The 22,074-nt window shown below is 37.5% G+C and overlaps 1 protein-coding gene and 1 pseudogene across 1 annotated transcript; one reads left to right on the plus strand and one right to left on the minus strand.

Moving 5' to 3' along the window:
- The first annotated feature begins 285 nt into the window (after nucleotides 1–285).
- On the plus strand, nucleotides 286–2,791 carry LOC107794461 (transcription factor TCP4). The gene is made up of 2 exons (XM_016616947.2): nucleotides 286–2,349; nucleotides 2,454–2,791. The coding sequence occupies exon 1, from the start codon at nucleotides 1,039–1,041 to the stop codon at nucleotides 2,308–2,310; it is 1,272 nt and encodes a 423-aa protein (XP_016472433.1). The 5' UTR covers nucleotides 286–1,038; the 3' UTR covers nucleotides 2,311–2,349; nucleotides 2,454–2,791.
- Nucleotides 2,792–5,925: 3,134 nt separating this feature from the next.
- Nucleotides 5,926–11,002, minus strand: LOC107794462 (protein IQ-DOMAIN 10-like; annotated as a pseudogene).
- Nucleotides 11,003–22,074: the final 11,072 nt, after the last annotated feature.

The following is a 22,074-nucleotide window of genomic DNA, read 5'->3' on the forward strand; positions in this document are numbered from 1 at the left end:
TTTCCTAAAAATTATGCAATGAATTTTAATTTTTAATACATCACACCAAACAATGGATAAGAAATAACCTATGCATAGTCAATGCTAGCGTTACTAACCCATGCATTACTAATACATCGTATTTATCATTATTTTTATACACTCTACCAGACGTATCCCTTATAGTTATACAATGTAAATTTAAATTGATCGAACTAATAATTTTCGAGACATATATGATGTTTATAAGGAAAAAAAATATCAAGATCCCTTACAGCATATAGGCCCCCCTCTTTATTCACTCACTCTGTCTCTATCTCTGTCTCTTAGCCCCTCTTGATTGATTACTGTCGGGTTTGTTTTTGTTTTAAGTGAGTAGCAAAAACTTTGGGTTCTCATTATAGTTGTGCTGTTATAACTAAGTACATATTACAGTCTTACAAAAATTTCATAGAAAGCTGCAGTCTTTGACATCAAAAGCTGTGTGTTAAAGAAAAGAAAACTAAAGAAGCTGTAAAAAAGAGAATGGGTTAGGCTAAAATTACTGATGCCTTTGCCCTTTGTTTTTTTGGTAATGGAATTTGCAAAGTTGGATGGCTGCAGTGCCTTTTGGGAGAGGCAACAACAACAACAACAGTATCAGATTTTACTACAGAAGAAGAATCAGAAATAGTAACACAAAAAAGATTACAACATCAAAAGCTGGAACATCAAAAGCACAACAACAAGGTTCTGAGTCTGGATCCTCAGAGGAAGAATCAGTATCACCATTTTCACAACCAAAATGTAGAAGAACAAGAAGAGGAAGAAGAAGAAAAAGACCATTATCAAGAACAAGTTTTTCATGCAAATCATCACTTGCACAACCATTTTCAACAACCCCATGAACTATTTTCATTACACCATAATCATTTTCTCTATCAAAACTTAGACACTACTCAACAACAACAACAACCCCAACAAACACAAAATCCAAAGCAACCCAAGAAAAGGTCTTATATTTCTTCTTCTTCCTCGACCCAAAAGAAAAATCTTGAACATGCAAAACCGGGAGAAAAAATGGGAACATCATCAAGATTTGGATTGAGGAATACTGGTGGAGAGATTGTTGAAGTTCAAGGTGGACATATTATAAGGTCTATAGGGAGAAAAGACAGACACAGCAAAGTCTGCACAGCTAAAGGACCAAGAGACCGACGTGTACGCCTCTCTGCTCATACTGCTATTCAGTTCTATGATGTTCAAGATCGACTTGGCTATGACCGTCCCAGTAAAGCTGTTGATTGGCTCATTAAAAAGGCTCAAGCAGCCATTGATGAGTTAGAAGAATTGCCACCCTGGAAACCAACCACTGGTCCTATAACAAATAGTGCTAATCTTGATCAAGAAAAGAAGGAGCAAAAAGAGAACTTTAGCACCCAACAAAATGCTGTTAATGTTAGTATTGGTGGGTCTTCAAATAAAAGGGAAATGATAATGCTGGGAAATGAAAGTGAGGCTAGAGTTTTACACCAAACCAATAGTGGTAACTCAAGTGGTGACAATGGAAATGCAAGCTTTTTGCCTCAATCTTTAGATTCTGATACTATTGCTGACACTATTAAGTCTTTTTTCCCTGTGGGTGGTTCAAATGAAAGCAGTTCTTCTTCAGCTATGCAGTTCCAGAGCTTTCAAGAACACAATTTACTGTCAAGAACCAGTAACCACAGTCAAGATTTGAGGCTCTCATTACAATCTTTTCAAGATCCTATTTTGCTTCATCACCAAAACCAGCAAGCTCACCATACAGAACAAGAACAGACTCATTTTCAAGCATCAAATTTCTTTAATGGAAGTACCCAACTTGGGTTTGATGCTTCAGGCTGGTCTCTGTCTGAGCATCAGCAGCAGCCAGTAGAACTCGGTCGAGTGCAGAGACTGGCTGCTGCACGTGCCGGTAGAGACTCCACAGGCCTCGCTCTTTGTGGTGGGGCAGTTGCAGGAGCTGCAGGCGGGTACTTGTTTAACTCGCCTCCTGCCCCGCCACTGCTACAACAGTTGTTCGGCCAAAATCAGTTTTTTTCTCAGAGGGGACCCCTTCAGTCCAGTTACTCACCTTCGATTCGTGCATGGATAGACCCATCAGCGATTGCTATTGCTACAGCTGATCCGATTCATCACCATCAAGCTGTGCTACCTATGTATTCAACATCAATATCTGGTATTGGATTTGCCTCAGAGTTAGGCGGATTCTCTGGCTTTCGCATTCCTGCACGAATCCAAGGTGAAATTGAGGAGCACGATGGCATTTCCGACAAGCCATCCTCTGCTTCCTCTGATTCTCGCCATTGAGTTAGCTCGACAAATGCTCTCCCTTAGATTGCCCGACAGGTGAATCACTTCAACATTCAACTCTTTAAGTCTCATTTCAAATTCCATATGCATTCTACAAAATTTCTTGAAATACTGTTACATTGAGCTTAATTAATTTGCAGGAACAAGTACTATACTTCAAATGGAAATGGCAAAGGAAGGGCAATGGTTCATCGTCGAGTTTGATTCAGTGGCAATGCACCGCGGAAGAAGAATCGTGAGCAAGTTTCAGGTTTTTTAATCTCGGTGTAATGTTCTATCTTAGTTGATTTGTGTTCTAGACTTGTTCATGTATAAGTGTGTTTTTCAGTTCAACTGCTAGTTTAGCATTGCTCTATTTCTGTTTGCCAGACTTATCAAGTTGTTGTTTGTTGGCTTATTAACTTCAGTTGATGAATTAGAGATTATCAAGCTAGAACTAGTAATTTTCTGTTAAATGAACTATCTTTCTGAGGATTAAGGCATTTCAGAATGTGATGGTGGCCTTTGCATTTTCTTGCAAACTTGATTGCTTTGATCTGGAGTTGATTGCGCCCTTTTAAGTTTTTGAAATGCGAATGAAGGAGAACCTTGGAGAAACGGTCAAGTTGTCTATAGGTTACGGGTTAGAGCCATGGAATTAGCCACATCAGATTAGGCTGCCTACATCACATCCCTTGGGGTGCGACCCTTCCCTGGACCCTATGTGAACGTGTAATTCTTTGTTCACCGGCTGCCGAATGAAATGCTTTCAGATATGTAGAGGAAAAGGGTCAATTTTTCAAGTGGATGAAGGAGAGATTTCTTTTGATTAATAATTGTTCTACTACATTCTACTGAAACAGTTCATGTTTCAATGACTTTCTTAAGTCTGTAGAAGGAATGGAAAAGTACTTGATGTTTTAACATCCCTATCATTGCATGGAGTTTTGGGAGCATTAAAAGTGAAGTCATTTTCTATGAACAGTTAAATAAATTAAGGGGGCATCTAATAGCTAGCTTATGTTTTAGAATGCTTCTTCAATTAACTTATTTTAAGCTATTTTAGCATTCTTGATAAAGATCTATGTTGCAAGAGAACACTTGAAAGGGTATATCTTTTTCTTAGACAACCAACTTAACCAGAACCTCAAGTCTTCGAAATGTTTTACCAACTGATATTTAGAGAGTCAACTCATTTCTCATGGAAATAGAGGGGTTTATTTAGAATCATTAGTCATAGCAATATGTGTGGCCCTTTCCCGAACACGGCGTAAATGTAAGATGTTTCGTACACCAGGTTTGTCTTTTTTTAGTCATAGCAACATGTTCTTCCAATTCTCCAATAGTGGTTACCATACTGAGGGATGAGGGGAGTGATTTCAGATTTTTCGGTGGTGGAAAATGAGGCTAAGCCTCTCTATTTATAGCAGTAAGGTTGAGTCTCAACAGGTGCAAAGGTGTATGTTCAATGATAAGGTTTCTCTTCAGCTATTAAATGGAATGTTTCAGCTGTGGGTCGCGAAATAATTTCGCGATCTTCCAATGCGCGAAAATGATTCCGCGATCTTCCAACGCAAAAAAATTTTTAGAATTAGAAAAGAAAATGTTAAATAAGGGAAAGGAAATAAATTTGGTCCAAAAATTATCAATCAATTGACCGAAGTCGAAGCCGAGCGACGACGACGGCGCGAGGCACCACTTCTTCTTAACTCTTTAAGAGCTAGAAGATGAGCTTCTATATATATACACAGATTTTCTTTCCTTCTTACAATGAGGGACAAAGTGTATTAGTAAAGTGAACTAATTTAAAATTTCACTTCCCTCTATTTCTTTTCCCACTATTTTTCATTCACACCTTTTTGTTATTAATAACAAATCCCAACAAGTCGTAGACTTGTAGTAAATAAAGTAGAACTAAAAGGTGTGGCCTAGTCGTCTGTGTAGTGGAAAACAAATCCAAAAGTTCAAGTCCATATCTCTGCAGAGACGAAAAAATACTTGATAGTTTCTTCCTATTTGCTTAAGTCTTAGTGGACAGAAAGGACAGCCAAGTGCACAAGGCAAGGCATCTCGCGTTCACGCTGGATAGGCTGCACCCCAAAGGATGAGATATAGACAACCTACCATAATGTAAGTTAATGACTGGTTCCACGAGTCGTATCTGTAACGTATAGGTCACAAAATCTCAATCGAGACGAAAAAAATACTTGATAGTATCTTCCTATCTGCTTAAGTCTTGGTGGACAGAAAGGGCAGCCCGGTGCACAAGGCATCTCGCGTTCACATAGAAAGGGATATCAAGGGGTGAGATATAGACAGCCTATCATATGTAAGGATTAGTGGCTGGTTCACAGTTCGAACCTGTAACTTATAAGTCATAAAATCTCAATAGAGATGGAGAAAAAAATTGATAGTTTCTTCTTATCCGTTTAAGTCTTGGTGAACAAAGTTATTAATATTTGTACTGATAGGAGATACCACCGTTGAAGGTTAAAACTAAGTGGGGCTAGCTAGAGTTCAACAGTATAGGGACCCAAATCACCAATTTCTACAAAAGATGAAACATAAGCTGAATAATAGAAAACATACAGAGGCAGATACCACCAAAGTATGGTACTTGGGCAATGAATTAGTGGCCCCCTTACCCTGCACAGCTCATTACTGCCACATAAATCTGTCTAGCTGGATATCATGCCTCTTCTTTTTGTTTCTTTGTCTGTTTACTCCTTTTTACAGCAATAATTAAATCACTTAAAACTCATGGCTTCTATCAAGATAGCGACCATTGCATAATAGTTGCTTTCGCTTCTTTATGATTGATAAGTTACTATTGCTTCCGTTCCAATCTACGTAAACCGGTTTGACTGGACACGGAATTTAAAAAAGAATGAAGACTTTTGGAATTTGTGGTCCTAAACAAGTCAAAAAGGAGCCCAGAGTATTTGTGTAGTTATAAAAGCTTCTCATTAAGGGTAGAATTATAAGTTTAAGCTAAATTGTTACCAAATTTAGAAATGGATCATTCTTTTTGGAACGGACCAAAAAGAAAATAGGTTCGCATAAACTGGAACGGAGGGAGTATTCAAAAGGCAATAGTGATGCTTAGATTTTTTTGTTTTTTTTAATAATCAAAAACTCTTTTGTTTCGATTTTCAAATTTGGACATATTGGGCTTAGATTTGTCGGTAACTTACTAGCCTGACTAATCAATGAATACAGTCGATACATATTGTTTTATTTGTATACATCTTTGTATATAGTTGATACGGGTTGTACTCTCTGTATACAATCCTTGTATTTCGCCTTGGTTGTATTCATCGCAAGAACGAATACAGTTGTTATAAGTTGTATTCGTTGCACGAACAAATATAATTGACAAAAGTTGTGTTCACTGCGCATCTGAATACAAGTGATATAAATTGACAACAATTGAACCGTAGCTACCCTATCATACCTCCCTAGTTGTTGATAACAATGATTGTTATTGTGGTGGAAATGCATGGGATGCCATTTATTTGTTGGTGTCAAAATTGACAATTGAGAAACAGAACTAATGCTTGTATAATTGAGTCATTAGTTGGAGCTTACTGTGGTTATGTTTCTATAATGAAGAAATCGTACGGAACTAAAATAATGCAAAGAAAGCTATCATTTCATAGTTGACTTGACCCTTCTACCGTTCGTGCATTACATAAAAAATATTACTATAATACATTCAATCAAAAAACGAATAACATAAAACAAAAAGTTTCCATCACCAAGTGCATCATTTACACCATTTGTATCTTATATTTTAAACCAAAAAAAAAAATTCAAGGCACAATTCCACAATCACACAAAAATAAACAAAGCCAAAGAAATAAAAATGTCAATTTGACAACATACTGGTAGGGATGTCATATGTTGATTTGGTACATAATATATATTACCAAAAAGAATATTTTCAAGTATAAGTCGAGTTGGTCAATCAAATGTCAGCTTCTTGGGAAGCTTGATTCTCACTTCTCAGGAAGAGAGATGGACAATTTTCTTCCTTTTGTAGATTCTTTACCATTTGAAATAGATGGATTTTTAACTGAGACAACTAGTTTCATAGGTCCCAAATTTGTAGTTTTAGTTATCTTGGCAATTTGGTGGGAGTGTGAGATTTTTGGATTTACGGGGTTTTGAACTCTGGTCTCCCATGGTCTAATTGCAATCCAACGCTCCATCCAACTCCAACCCCAGCTATCCTTGCCAAGATCATAGTAGGCTTGTCCAAAATATCGATTTGAATTGGCTCTCCACTAAAATATGCATGATGTTAGAATCGAAATAACCAGATATTGTGCAAAAGTTTAAAAAGTGAATCCTGACTGATGATAAAAGAAAAAATATACTATGCAAACATAAAATATAATGTAATCCAGACAAGTTAACCTACATCTACAGACTGAGACGAGCAATCAATTGTCATAGCTAACTTGCCTGATGAGAAAAAGCATAAGCCATTGCCCTCTCCCTTTTAATTGCAGCTTCTTCTCTTTGTTGTAACTTCTGGATTATTTCTTCCATTGTTTCAGCACCACTGCTCCATTCCACCTGTTAATCAAAGCAAAGTTAAGTGACTATCTCGCCCATTAACCAAAGATCTTGGATTCGAGCTTTTCAAATAAAGAACCTTTTGGTATGTAGCACATTACCCTATTAGTGGCCTTATTCTGCGCGAATTCGAATTAGTAAGACTAATGAATTTTAAATAACGAGTAGTTAAACCAGAAAAAAATATCCCAACGTGTTCCAACTTCCATAACAAATTCTTTTACCGTAGGTACACGTCCATAACTCCTCATTCCACCTCTTCGCCTCGCAGTTTCCATGAGATTTTATTTTGATGTAGGAGAAATCTTTTAACTCATATTATAACAACAACATATGTAATGTATACTCAGACCTTACCCTTACTTTGTGAAGGTAGAAAAATTATTTTTGATAGTGGCAAGGAAACCATAATCATGACAGTTTTAACTCATATTATACTGCAATAATTATGTTTATCCTTTTTTATATCAATTTTTAGAAAAAGGGACAAAAACTCTTTATGCTTTTTGTTGTAGTAAGATTTTCACTTTATAAGGCGGTACCATCTCACTAAGCGTAACATTATTTAACATGATATTGAAACTTATGGAGATGTTAATTTGTATCTTACTTCACCCTTTATTACAATTTCACATGTATCAGTCCATTCAAAAAATAAATAAATAGAAAGATCCTTGCGGATATGATGCCTTTTAAAAGGGAGAAATTAAAAAATAGCTAGATTTACATGTGGTTATTTAAAAATAGCTACAGTTTCAAAAGTAATCGAAATTTAGCCACTTTTCATGTAAAGATAAATCTGAACGAAAACACTGTTCAAAATCTGGAAAAAATACTCCAGCATAATATTCTGGAGTTCCAGTATAATATACCGGTCCAGCATAATATACTAGAGTTTGGAGCACCGGTGCTCCAGTCACCAGTATATTATACTGGAGCCAGCAAAGTATACCGGTCCAGCATAATATGCTGGAAGTTCATACACAGGTGCACGGAACTCCAGTATATTATACTGGACTGGTCTATGTTGCAGCAAAATAGTGGCTATTTTTCAATGACTTGGCAAACGCTGGCTATTTTTGAATGATCAGTCCGAAAATTGGCTAGACCTGCTATTTTAACCTTTTAAAAAGCTAAATAGGTTTTAAAATATCTTCATAGTTAACAATCATATGATAAAAACAAAGATTAAAAAACAAAAGGAAAAGAACTACCCCAGAAAAATCCAAGGGAAATCAAATAGTAAGCTTTATAAGAAGCAGCCACATAATTTAAGGTCAGTGATTGAAATAGCTAAGAGGCATTGTGCAACCACGTCAATTATTGTAGGGATGTCATTTTATTTTGTTCGTGTGGTTGTATGGTATACTCTGCCTTTTCGTTCTTTAAATGGGACAATAGAATAATTAGCGTTTGTTTGTTCAATTGTCCCACAAAAATGAAGTTAATTTTTTGAAATGGTTTTAAGTTTAAAATTTCGAAACATTCTTTTGCTAAAGTTTGAAAAAAGAAAAATTGAAGCTAAAGAAGTCGTTAAGTAGAAGCTGTTCTTCACGCAAAACTCTTTTTAAAAAAAAAAAATCAAAAGACACTCAGAAATTACCAATCTTAAAAAAAACTACTATACAAACACATCAATGAAATTTAAAAAAATAATTTCAAAAGCTATAATACAAACACATTAATAATATTTTTTTAATAGAGGCACGAGTGAGAAAAGGCAGCTCGGCCTACTAAACTTACGGACCATATTAGGTCTATTGTATACGGTAAAGGTGTACATAGGTCGGGTTGGTTCGAATTTTACAATTACCAAACCAAACCAATTGTATCGGGTTATTAAATCTAAAGACCAAACCAATAAAACTCGGGTTTTTTACTCTCGGATTTTCGGGTTTTTTGGGTTTTTTGGATTTTTTCGAGATTTTTTCCGGTAAAATCTCCGTAGAACAAAACATATAAATTGTGCTCAAAATATTTCATTAATCCTAGTAAGATACAAGTATATAAAGTATTTTCCAAGAAAATAATACAAAATATGAGATGTGTCATGGCATTATCCTAAAATATTCAATAATAAAGACAATAAAATTATGTAATATAAATATTGCTAATTAAAAAGCCATAATAAAAATAAATATAATCTAAAAGTACTAAGTCGTGCTAAAATAAATAGACTAATAAGGGAGTATTAATTTCATGACTAAACGTTAAAGAAAAAATAAAAATAGGTTATGCATTTTTATCTAAATTATTGCAAAACAAAAAATAGATATTCAATACATTCTCGTTCGTATTATTGAATTGAATGTCTTTTGTTAGCATTAATATTGATTTGATTTTGGTTTGGGTTTTTGTTAGCATGATTTAATTTACTAATGTTAATGGCTATAAAACTTATTGGAACATTCAAAAGTTCTAAGTCCAACCTTGAAATAATACCTTAAAAGATAAAATTATGAAAACAATTTAAGAAATATTTATAAATTACATCACAATAAGTATATTTATATATTAAATATATCTAAAATTTCTATATATGTAATGTCGGGTTGGTTTGGTTTCGGTTTTGACTTTCTTTAGTTAAAACCAAACCAAACCAATTATGGTCGAGTTTTTTTTTCCAACACCAAACCGTAGTTGGGTTTTTTTTTCTCGGTTTCACTTCGATTATCGGGTTGGTGCGGTTTGTCGGTTTTCTTTGTACACCCCTAATATACGGTATCACCTCACATTTTAGGAGAAATTATTTTCATAACTTGAAATTGTGACTTACTTAGTTACACAATGACAAGTCTTACGGGGGCGGAGCTAGTGTTCTACGTACAGGTTCGACATAATCAAATAGCTACGATCTATATCATGTATAAAAAACTAACTTAAGATGCATAAATAGTTTATTCATAACCCAATAAAATGCTTTTTGTAGAATTCATAACTCATAAACTTAATATTTTGGCTCCGCGCCTGAGTCTTACTATCATTGAGCCAAGTCAAGGTGAGAAAGAATGATGAATGATAAGGTAGGTACCTCAAGCTCATGAAGCTTAGCATCAAGTTTTTGCTGATTTTGAATTTTCTTCTGCTTATTGTGGTCTTGAGTTACCATACTCAGTCGCCGAGCTCTGATCTCTGACTGTATTTTGCTCCAACAGTGTATTTGTTTCAAAGTCCCTACTACTTGGTTATTTACACTTAGACCCTCAATTACACCTTGAAACCTCACAGCGCATCTTACCCGACGTAGAGATTTTCTTGCCTACACATTGCATTATAACATATAGTTAGGACTAGGAAATTGGGACCTATATATATATATTTATACTAAATCAATGAATATATAATGTATACGTCTTTTATATAGTATACATTTATCACTTGAGATAGTAGTAGTTACCAAATGAGCTCTGAACGCGGTCTGAATTTTGGTGGCGGCAGTACACTCAGTGAACTTATAAGTCTTGCGAGCAATCGTTTTTGAAGAATTTCCATTTGAATAATGAGCACTGGTGTCTTTACCACTAGAAATTTCTCCCCTTGGCTCATCCGATGCATTACTACCCTGAAATTACTTAATTCTTATTACGAAAATTTACCCTCATATTTGTTCGAAGCGCGACTTAATAAAATTGGTGACCTAAAGTCAAATTATAATAAAAGTGCTTAAAGATTATTATTAATATGTTAATGAGACAAAAGGCTTATTTTCATATCTATGATTCAACCAAATGGGACAAAGAGAATTAGTTTGATTCAGGATATTCTTCTCCTACATTTGCTCAATTCCAATAGATACTCTCTTTTATTTTTCAGTTTTATATAATGCAATTGTTTGGTATCGAGCCGTAGTTTATATACTACAACTAAGTGAATAGAGAGAAATACCTTGAGCTGTTTGGATTTACGTCCTTTGTTCCTCTTTCGCCCTATAATTGTTTTCAAACAAAAACCTGAACCCATGGTATTGAAAATTTAGATCATATCGCAGAGGTTCATACCTGAGAACTTATAAACATGTAATTTTGATTGTGAACTTCTTGTGGTAGCACTGAAATAATTAAAAATGAGGTAGGTAATCTTTAGTTTTCTTTTCTTTTTTAACCTTTAATCTAAAAAGAAAGAAAGATATAGAAATTGAAAGAAATGCAATGTACTTGTGCCACTAAAAACTGACATCCCAACTAGAAAGAATTAAGATTTAAGGTGGAGAAGGAAGGGTGGCGTGTGATCTTTTTGAAAGTTCAGCAGTCAATTTAGCAGGAGGTTGCCACATTTTGTCACAATGTAGGTGCTCTAGTCCAATCAATTTCCATCAAGATCACTGCCTAATAAATAATTTTAAAAACACTTAAACGGAATTCCACTCTTCTAATGCTCATTTATCTTTAAAAAAATTCTGTTAATCTATGTCTATTCTACGTTATAATAAAAGTATAAATCCTGAAATATCGTTCATCTTTTTACTCTTTAAAAATTGGTTTCATACTGGATAAAATAGTTATTTAATTATTTTCATAATATTTAGAAATAATTATTTCCCTAATATTTAGGAATAATTATTTCTCTAATATTAGGGTTTCAAAATCTCCTAAATTTTTTATATTAAATCCTTCCTGAATAATAACACATGAAAATTAGGTGCCGAATTGCCTTTTAGGTTTAGGAGTCTTTTTGTTAATAAAAGGAGAATTACACCCTTATCACTTGGCACAACAATATATCAGAAAATGATCCACGTTTGAAGCTCTTACTCAGTGTAGCCCAAAGTGTATATAATCTGAAAATTACTTTTCACCAATTAACCCACCCTTTTTTTTTTCTTCCTTCTTTTTCTTCTTCTTCTTCTTCTTCTTCTTCTTCTTCTTCTTCTTCTTCTTCTTCTTCTTCTTCTTCTTCCCGTGTCCCCAAAATTTCTCTACCATTATTATTGTTCTTCCAGATTCAAAGCTGATAACTACTATTTGGATGAAGAAGAAAAACAACATGTAAAAGAATTAATTTTTTGGAGTCATATAAAGGTCACTTCCTCCATTGGAAGGTCAGCTTATGGAGTGATTAATTATGTAATTCTTTCTAAAACGGTTATAATTTTTGTGTTGAAATGTCAAATATTTCAGCTTCCCACATCGGTGGGTTAGCAATAGTTGGGGGGATTTTCCCCCTATAAAAGAAGGCTTAATGTTTAGGATTTATACACACCTCTCATTTGCCTTCTCATCTGTTTAAGGCATTTGTATCTTCTCTCTTTAGTATTATTTCACTTGTATTTTTGGAGTGGAATAAAATATTGGTTGTGTCCGAGGAGTAGGCAAAATTAGCCGAACCTCGTAAATTCCGGTGTTCCCTTTATTGTTGTTTTACTGTCTTATTTATTATTTGGTGGCTGTCATAATTTTTGGTATAGTAGTTGTGACTTATTCACACTATATACATTTGGCTTCCGCAACAATTGGTATCAGAGCCAAGGTACTGTCTAAGTATGCTCTGTGGTTGCAGCATAGTCTGATCTTCCACATCAGAAAAGATTTATCTTGGTAACTGAGTCAAGGTTCTGTCTGAGTATGCTCTGTGGTTGCAGCTTAGTCTGATCTTCTACATCAGAAAGGAAATAATCTTGATTTGTGTCGTCAGCTATTAAATAATATTTGTGTCAAATATGGGAGACAATAAACAAGAAGAATCTACATCAAGTGTCAACAATACGTCATCATTGGCATCTTCGCTTATGACAAGAATTGTGTCAAATGCGAAATTTGCGGTAGAAATTTTTGACGGGTCCGGGCATTTTGGGATGTGGCAAGGCGAGGTTCTAGATGTCCTTTTTCAACAAGGGCTAGATCTGGCCATTGAAGAAAAGAAACCAGATGTTATTGGAGAAGAAGATTGGAAGATTCTCAACCGTGTTGCTTGCGGTACCATTCGATCCTACCTTGCTAGAGAGCAGAAATATCCATACACAAAGGAAACTTCTGCAAGTAAATTATGGAAAGCACTAGAGGATAAATTTTTGAAGAAAAACAGTCAAAATAAATTGTACATGAAGAAGAGACTGTTTCACTTCACCTATGTTCCTGGTACCACGATGAATGAACATATCACCAGTTTCAATAAGTTGGTCACAGATTTGCAAAATATGGATACAACTTATGATGATGGTGACTTGGCCTTAATGTTGTTGGCGTCACTTCCTGATGAGTACGAGCACCTTGAAACTACTCTACTCCATGGAAATGACGAAATTTCTCTCAGAGAAGTTTGTTCGGCTTTGTACAGCTATGAACAAAGAAAGCGAGAAAAATAGAAGGGCGGAGAAGGAGAAGCACTATTTGTGAGGGGTCGTCCTCAAAATCAAACGAGGACAAAGAAGGGAAGATCCAAGTCAAAATCCAGACCCAACAAAGATGAATGTGCCTTTTGTCGAGAAAAAGGGCACTGGAAGAAAGACTGTCCAAAGTTGAAGAATAAGGCCAAACATAACAATGGAAAGGCCATTATGGATTCAAATGTAGCTGATTGTGATGATTCAGACTTCTCATTAGTTACAACAGAGTCATTAACATCATCAGACATATGGTTGATGGACTCGGCTTGTAGCCATCATATGTGTCCCAACAGGGACTGGTTTGTGGAATTTCAAGAAGGAGAATATGGAGTCATCCACACAGCGGATAACAGCCCTCTTACCTCATATGGCATTGGTTCAATACGATTAAGGAACCATGATGGAATGATCAGAACATTAACAGATGTTCGATATGTACCGGATTTGAAGAAGAATCTCATCTCTGTGGGAGCCCTGGTGTAAGCACGTGATTTTTGCTTCACGGACAATCACTCCAAAAGAAAACAAAAATAGTGACCAGTGACCTCGCTGTACAAATTTTCAATTTTTCATGACATGTACTGCTAGTCATTTGTGGTTCGGTCCATTTTCCATTTAATCTTATCGATCAAAATACAAAGTACGTCTGTCATGGTAATCAAACCGTAATTCGTTCGTTGAAAGAAAATTCAAAAAATATATATATGCGCATCGTTCGTTCTAGGTTGTGATTTAACTTACTTAAACATTTTAATTTGGTGTGATAATTGTGTTGAAGTGTTACATTGTTGTTTGTTTTAATTTCATTTGTTTATTTATTTATTTGTTATTTCATTTTTGTTTTGAAATTAGAAAACAAAGAAAAGAGTGATGAAAATCGATTTGGGCCCAGGAAATGAAACAAAAAATAGGCCCAAAAACGGCACTCAAGTCCAGTCCAAATCCGGCCTGCCCAAACATTGATTCAAACGACGCCGTATCAGCGTCCTTGTTGGAGCCGTTGATCTGACTCAAACAAACGGTCCTGATCAGGCCACTCATTCAACCCCAAACGACATCGTCTTAGGCAATTGATCTAAGCCGTCCAACCCCTTGATCCAGCGGACCCAGGCTTTCCCCCTAAACCCGTCCAATTTTGACCCGATCCAGCCTTACCCGGTCTTACCCTCTACCAAAACCCAAACGACACCGTCTTCCCTAAGTGAATGGATCCTGACCATAGATTTCATTTGATCCAACGGCCAGGATCTAAACCCCCTAGACCATATATAAGCTTTCTATCATACCCCATGCCCCCTATCTAAACCCCCCTCCACTCATCGTCCTCACCAAACATTGAAACACCCCAAACCCTAGCAGCCGCCCTGATTTCCCTTTCACCAGAACCCGGCGGCATGAACGCCGATGACCCCCTCCTGAATACCCTAGGACCACCTCACTCTCCTGAACATGGATCTGTTACCCCCTAGCCTCAAATCACCTTCCTTCGTCTCGAATCTTCATTTGAAGATTCGAGTCGAACTCTGACCAATGCCAAAACTCACCATCTTCATACCAGACACTCCTCCGACCCCCCTCATGACCAAACCAGGCTTGGTTTGGTCCGAATCTACCCACAACTCTTAGAATCTCAAATCTGAGAATCCAAAACCTAGAACATGAATAGCCTTGGAAACCGGCCAGTCTTAACAGGGTTTGAGGTCTAATAGACTTTAATCAAGGTGTTCTCGTGTGAGAACACCCTGATTAAAGTTTGTTCGGCCTCAAGGGTTCAAAGTTGAGTCAAATTTGGGTCAATTTGTTTTGGACATTTTCCGGTAAGTTTTTCTTGTCCTTTTTGTTTTATTCAAACTGCTAATTAAGTTGTCAACATGTTTCGTTGTGTTTGTTTGTTATTTTTTGTTATTTTTCATTCGGATTTCTTCCGTCCCTGTCAAAGACCTTTTATTTGGTCAGTTGATTTTCTGTGTGTTCTGAATGTATTCTGTGGTATACATGATCGTCAATTAGATTAGTCGTCAAATGAGTTAATTCATATAGGTTCCCAGTGATTGAACAAAGTTGTCTGAAGTCATTCGGGACTCTGTACGTGTTGTTTATATGAACGATTGATTGTTATGTGTTACGATTAATATAGTCGAGTCGATGTATGTCGTCAATTAGTTTCAGTCATTAATGGTAACAACTTGATTCGTGTTGTTTATTTCTGCTGTGATCGTATTTGAATCCCATTAGGAACTGAATTGTATTGCCTATTAGTTTTGTTCAATTTGAATTAAAGAACATCTAGGGGGTGGGTTATAATGGCAGTTCAGACTTTGAGATTAAATGGATGCCATGTTCACTTAGTTCAGATTGTGGGCAGCATGCGTATGGTCAGCTGTTTTGGATTAAAATAGTCTGACAGCACATGCTGTCAGATTATATTCTTGCTGCCCATGGCCTGTTTTAGTTTAAAGGGGGCTGTCAGGGATCTCATGGGGGTTTGGTTATTTAAAACAACTGAGTGGAAAAACAACGGGGAGGGGGAATTTTGAGTTGTCACACAGCCTGTAAAGTGCTGAATTCAGGCTATAAAAGAGGCAGACCTTCCATTTAGAAGGGGATTCTTTTTTGGAGCCTAAAAAGAGAAGGTTTTCTTAAAAAACTAAAAGAAAGAAACATAAATTCTGAGAATATTGTAACCAAACACTGTCTAAAACTACAGAAGAGTTCACATTGGTCAAGCTGTCTTGGCCAAGTTCTGTTGCTTGCCCTGATTGAGCTGCTTGTGATTGTTGAACTGCTGGTGTTGCTGTATTGAATACTCTATTATTTCTGTTGGTTCATTACTCTGGTTCTGGGATTGTTTGTTTGTTGTTCGACTGCTCTTGAGCTTCATCATTGTTGGCTTGTGTTGTTGCTGTGTATCTGCTGTTGCTGTGTTTGTTGCATACTACTCAGCTGATCATTCCTTTCTTCCTTTGCTTTCCTTACCAGGTACACAATTACACTACCAATGTAACTCGAAAGTTTGAGCAATGAGTGTAAAAGAGAAGATCTGCAGATGTTGTTTATATACATGTACTGTTGTGTTAAATGTCATGTACTGTCTAATAGCTCACATTTTTTTTGGGATACTGAAGGTAGCTTACAAGCCTAGCTGATGTCAATGTAGGGGATTGAATGATAGTTGTATATGTATGCTGTTAGATGAAAGTATTCCCAATGCAGTAGGTTGAATCTTAGATTTGGTTTAATTGTGTGGTATATTCTGTAATGTATGCCAAGCATGAAAACTGTACATTATTAGCTAAACTCTTTCTCTTCTGATAAATTGTCTCATATAACTGGTAAACCACACGTTAAGACAAAGAACACAAAGCTTGCAATCTCAACCTCATGAAGGTCGAGCCCAGGTCAAAACAGACCAAGCGGGCCCGCATCGAACAAACAGTGGCCCAGGTCTGGCCCATCCCGCATGAGCTGGATTTGGGCCCGTAATGTTCAATCAGTTGTCCGTGTGCGTAATGACGTTTACTTATTCTGTAAAAGCATTTTAAATCCTGCTATAAATAAGCCTACAAGCATGTAATTTACTAGGACTATTTCTGTTTTCTATTAGTAGAGACAAACACGACAAGAAACGTAGTTGCTATAGGATATCCTTTTAAAATAAGGACGAGATGAGCCTCGACAAAAATAAAGAAAAACGCACAAATTGTGGGGCCCTCGTTAAATGTATATATTGAAGCATTCAGTCCCCAAGGTGGGTCGTTTAGCAAATCTCACAACCCTCCCAGAATAATAACGCGATAGCCTCTTTAAGAGCGTATTTAATAATTTTACCTTCTTAAATTCGGGTGCACATTTATGTGACCCAAATCCAAATCTTGACGGATTCGAGATGTGTTTCTAATCACGGGTACATTGATTGTGACGTGGTTCGAGATGCATGTCCATGACGTCGCAAATTCCTTTTTAAAAGTAAGAATGAGACGAGCCTCGACAAACAAAAATGTATAAAGCTGCGGGGCCCTCTAAATGTATGTATATATTAAAGTGTTTAGAATTCGGGATGTGCCGTTTAACGGATCTTTACGACCTTCCCCAAAATAACAAGACGCTAGTTGCTTTAGGCGCGCCTTTAACAATTTATTTTCCTTAATTCGGGTGCACATTTATGTGACCCAAATCCAAATCTCAACTGAGTCGAGATATATCGATAACTACGGGTGCATTGATGTAACGTGTTTCGAGATATGTTTTCGCGACGTTGTAATTCTTGTAAAATAATAATAACGACAAAAGCGGTTAAAAGTTAAAATTTGCACATATGTTCAATTTGTATAAAATCAGATAATCAAGCCGAATATAACAGTTGAGCGACCGTGCTAGAACCACGGAATTCGGGAATGCCTAACACCTTCTCCCGGGTTAACAGAATTCCTTATCCGGATTTCTGGTACGCAGACTATAATATAGAGTCATTCTTTTCCTTGATTCGGGATTAAAATTGGTGACTTGGGACACCCTAAATCTCCCAAGTGGCGACTCTGAAATAAATAAACCAATCCCGTTTCGATTGTCCTTTAATTGGAAAAACTCCCTTGCGCCCTCTCGGGTGCGTAAAAAGGAGGTGTGACAGCTCTGGCGACTCTGCTGGGGATCGAACCCAGAATCTCTGGTTCATGGTTCAAGAATTCGAGCTTAAAATAACTGTTATAGTTGGCTTTATTTTTATCTGATTTTTACATGATTAGTGTGCTAAATGATGCTTTTACCGCTTTAATATTATCTGAATTGTGTATATAAAACTGTTGCGAAACCCTTCTTCTTTCTGAGTCTTCTAAATTTATGGTGTACACGTGCGCGTGACCCACCTTTCTGTTAGAAGTCATACCAAATAAGACGAAGTTGGGACAAGTAACTAGGCCGGGTAGACTTTCGTGCTCCCGGTACGTTACCCCCACTTCAGCTCAAACTGTCCGCTTGAGTAAGCCAGGTTTAGAACAATACGCCTCAGGTTTTTACCTAGAATAACTCAGCCATGTACCGGATCCCTAGTAGGAACGTCTATTTGCATCATGTACATCCGACCTTGGAGACTCAACACAGGGGTTGGGTCTGTCTAGGACAGGTGAACCCGAAATAAAAAGACCATCCTGATGCATCCTACTTGCTACCTGTGCATTCATTTGCCTCGAACATGCTTGTTGACCGGCTTAAATGAAATCATGGTGAGAACTGAGGAATAAAATGGGTTGTGTTTTTTTTAAAAAAAAATAATAAAAAAATAAAAAATATAATAAATAAAATATAGTTTCAAATTTTGAAATAAAAGTATTTAATCTTGAAAGGTATTTAATCTTGAAAGTAGTTTGAAAAATTCCCAAAATAGTTCTAAATCTTGAAAATAGTTTTAACTGAAAATGATTAGAGTATATTTTCAAAATGAGTCTTGACTTTATTAAATTAAATTTCAGATACAAAATGAGCACCACACAAAACCCCTCATCCACAAATACAAAAGAGTTTCTATTCCAGCTTCAAATGTGGTCGTGTGAATTAGGCGAAGATGGTCAAAAGTGGGTCATCAAGCATTTGGGAAATCTCCCGGATATTATGAAAGTTAAACCCCGTGATGATCTGATTGCGGCATTAGTAACTTTTTGGGACCCTGTTCACAAAGTCTTTCGTTTCTCTGACTTCGAGCTCACTCCTACATTAGAGGAGATAGCTGGATATGTTGGTTTTGACGGAAGTTTAAGGAATCAAAGCTTGATATTCACAAAGGCTCCCTCGGTACATCGATTCTTCGGTCTTCTGAACGTCAGCAGTCAAATCAGGAAAAGCAATGTCATCAATGGATGTTGTTCTTTCAACTTTTTGTATTCAAGGTTCGGAAAGTCAGATGGGTTCGAAATTCATGAGAAAGGCCTTACTAACAAGCAAGACAAAGACGCATGGCAGGTTCACCGTCGCTTCGCCTTCATGGTGGCTTTTCTAGGAATCATGGTCTTCCCAAACAAAGAGCGAACAATCGATATTCGCACCGCAAAGGTTGTGCAAATCCTCACCACCAAAGAAAACCACACCCTTGTCCCCATCATTCTCTCAGACATTTATCGGGCTTTAACTTTATGTAAAGCAGGAGCGAAAGTCTTCGAAGGATGTAAAATTCTGTTGCAAATGTGGGTGATGGAACATCTCCAACAACAGCCCAAGATCATACAGTATGGGCCAAGCAACGATAATTGCATCGAGGGTTATGAGGAAAGAGTAAAAAATTATCAGGTTCCAGAAGGGACAGAAGCATGGGTATCTCATCTAAGGACTTTAACGGCAAATCAAATTGAATGGACTTTGGGATGGCTCCCGATGAGGGAAGTGATACACATGTCAACCTCAAATAGTTATCTGCTACTATTGGGATTGAGAAGCATCCAGCCGTATGCGCCATTGAGAGTCCTAAGACAACTAGGGAGATATCAAGTAGTTCCTGATGATGAAGATTTGAGTACGCAAGAAATCAAATTGCACCTAGAAGCCACTATTCCTGAGGCTCTGCTCCAGCAGATATGGAATGGATGTCGATACTTGAAAAGTGATACTCAAGTCCCAGACACATCAAAGGGTGAGATAAATCCTGGATATGCAAGGTGGTTCGAGAAACGATCTCGCGTGGATGATGTACCAGAACCTGAGCTAAGAAGGCCAACCAAAAGACCCTATATTCAAAGCTTTAATGATAAAATCCAAGAGCGGTTGATCTGGGGAGAAAAAGAGAAGGGGTACAAAGCAACTATCCATGCCCTAAAGGAAAATTTAAGGAACCTCAGTCTGGAGAAAGATTTGCAAGCACAAGAAGCTGAAGGCGAGAAGAAAAGTCTAGCCTGTGAGAATGAAAGTCTTCATGCTCGATTTCTGAGAATGAAAAAGGCTTCTGAAACGCCAATGAGGAATTGGAAGGATCAAAAAACCATCGCCAATCTTTTTTAAAGAATGCAAGATTATGATTCCGTTCTTGCTGCAAATGAAAGGGCGTTGAGCAAAGCAAAAGAAAGGATCCAACAATTAAACGAAGAAGCCAGATCTGATAAGGAACGCCAAAATAGGCAATCCGAGAAAGACAGGGCACAATTCAAGAAGGAAAAAGACCATTGGATACGATCAGAAGACCAACTTCATGCACAGCTAGAAGAGGCAAGAAGGTACAGAGAGCATCAACAAGCAGACATTGACAAAGAAAGAGCGCAGGCGAGACAAGAGCAGGCCAGACTCCGAGCTCTACTAGATTCAGCCCTAGATCGTGAAGACCGTATTAGAGATATAGCCACCACTTGCCAGCAGCAATTGCAGAATCAAGGCCAACATCTCCAAGATTTCAGAGCACAGATCCACGACCTGGCGGTCTACACCTCTCAAAGTTATGTAAATTGCCAAGGAATGGATTATGAAAGGTTTACAGAGCATGCACCCACTTTTGCCCGTCATCTAGCAGTGGAGTTGGAAAGGATGTATCGTACGTTGGGAGGTCATCCAGGTCAAGCCCCGCCTTGAGCAAAAGATCTAATAATTTACAACACAAGTGGAAAGTGGGGCACGTTGTGAGATGTTAAGAATTGTATCTTTTTATTTCGATTTAAATGTGTGTATTTCAAGATATTTTCTTACAAAGTTTTCAAATGTAATGTTTGTTCATCTTTTTATAAATGAAAATGTTAGCCTTATGGCAGAACTATGCCTGGTCTGATTCGCGCGGGGACGTGATACGTAGGCAATCCCCATAAGATTCGACCGCTTTAATAAATAAAGAAAAGAAAAAACAAAAATAACAATAAAAGGACAAATGAGCAAGCCGGGATGACGCATGTTGTTCGAAGCAAAGCATGTAGAAACGGTTAACTGCCTAGGAGCATGACATCCTTTATGTGTTATGATCAAATCTGTTAAACTCTAACGCTAACAAAGTTTGTTGTTGTCTGATCCAGACAAGTTAGTTGTTAAAGAACTCTGGCAACACACTCCTATCAAACCAGATCCAAAGGACCGATAGCAACAAGCATGACTACTTCAGAGAATAGTAATGAGGAAGAGAGGCCGATGAGCCAGTTGTTAAAAGAAGCGATGGAAAAGATTGAAAGGATGGGACTAGAGATGAATGCAATGCAGCTAGCCATAGCCAAAACACAGAAGAGCCCTGAAACACTGGGACACATGCCAGAATGCCCTCACTCCGGCCCTTCCACAAGCCGCCCAAATCCCCTTTATCATCAAGAAAGAAGCCCTCATGATTCCCAAGCTCCACCACCCCATCAACCTTTCCCAACACCCAATATTCCCATTTTTGTGGGACCAACATCAGCCCCTTTGCAAAGAACGACCAGTGAGCCATTGTTTCAGGCTCACGATACACAATACTATCCCCCCGAGCCTACGTTTCACGCTCCCGAGCCACAGGCTTACAATCCACACTTGGAAGTGCCGGCAGAGATTGAGAAGCCGGTCAAGGCCCCTGAACAGGATGAGGTATTGAGAAAGTTCAAAAGCCTGGAGCAGTCCTTCAGGAACCTGCACGGTTTGGGCAACCAGGTCAGCGTAGCATACAAAGATCTGTGCCCTTTCCCAGACGTCCAACTCCCGGCTGGGTTCAAGATGCCTAAGTTTGATTTATATGAAGGGCACGGTGATCCCATGACACATTTGCGGGGATTCTGTAGCAAAATGAGAGGGGCAGGCGACAAGGATGAGCTGCTAATAGCTTATTTCGGCCAAAGTCTGAGCGGATCTGCACTAGAATGGTATACCAGGCAGGATTCCAGCAGGTGGTACACGTGGGATGATCTGGCGCAGGCTTTTGCAGGTCATTTCCAGTACAATCTCGAGATAGTCCCTGA

This window comes from Nicotiana tabacum, chromosome 8, assembly GCF_000715075.1.
Source record: "Nicotiana tabacum cultivar K326 chromosome 8, ASM71507v2, whole genome shotgun sequence".
Taxonomy (NCBI): domain Eukaryota; kingdom Viridiplantae; phylum Streptophyta; class Magnoliopsida; order Solanales; family Solanaceae; genus Nicotiana; species Nicotiana tabacum.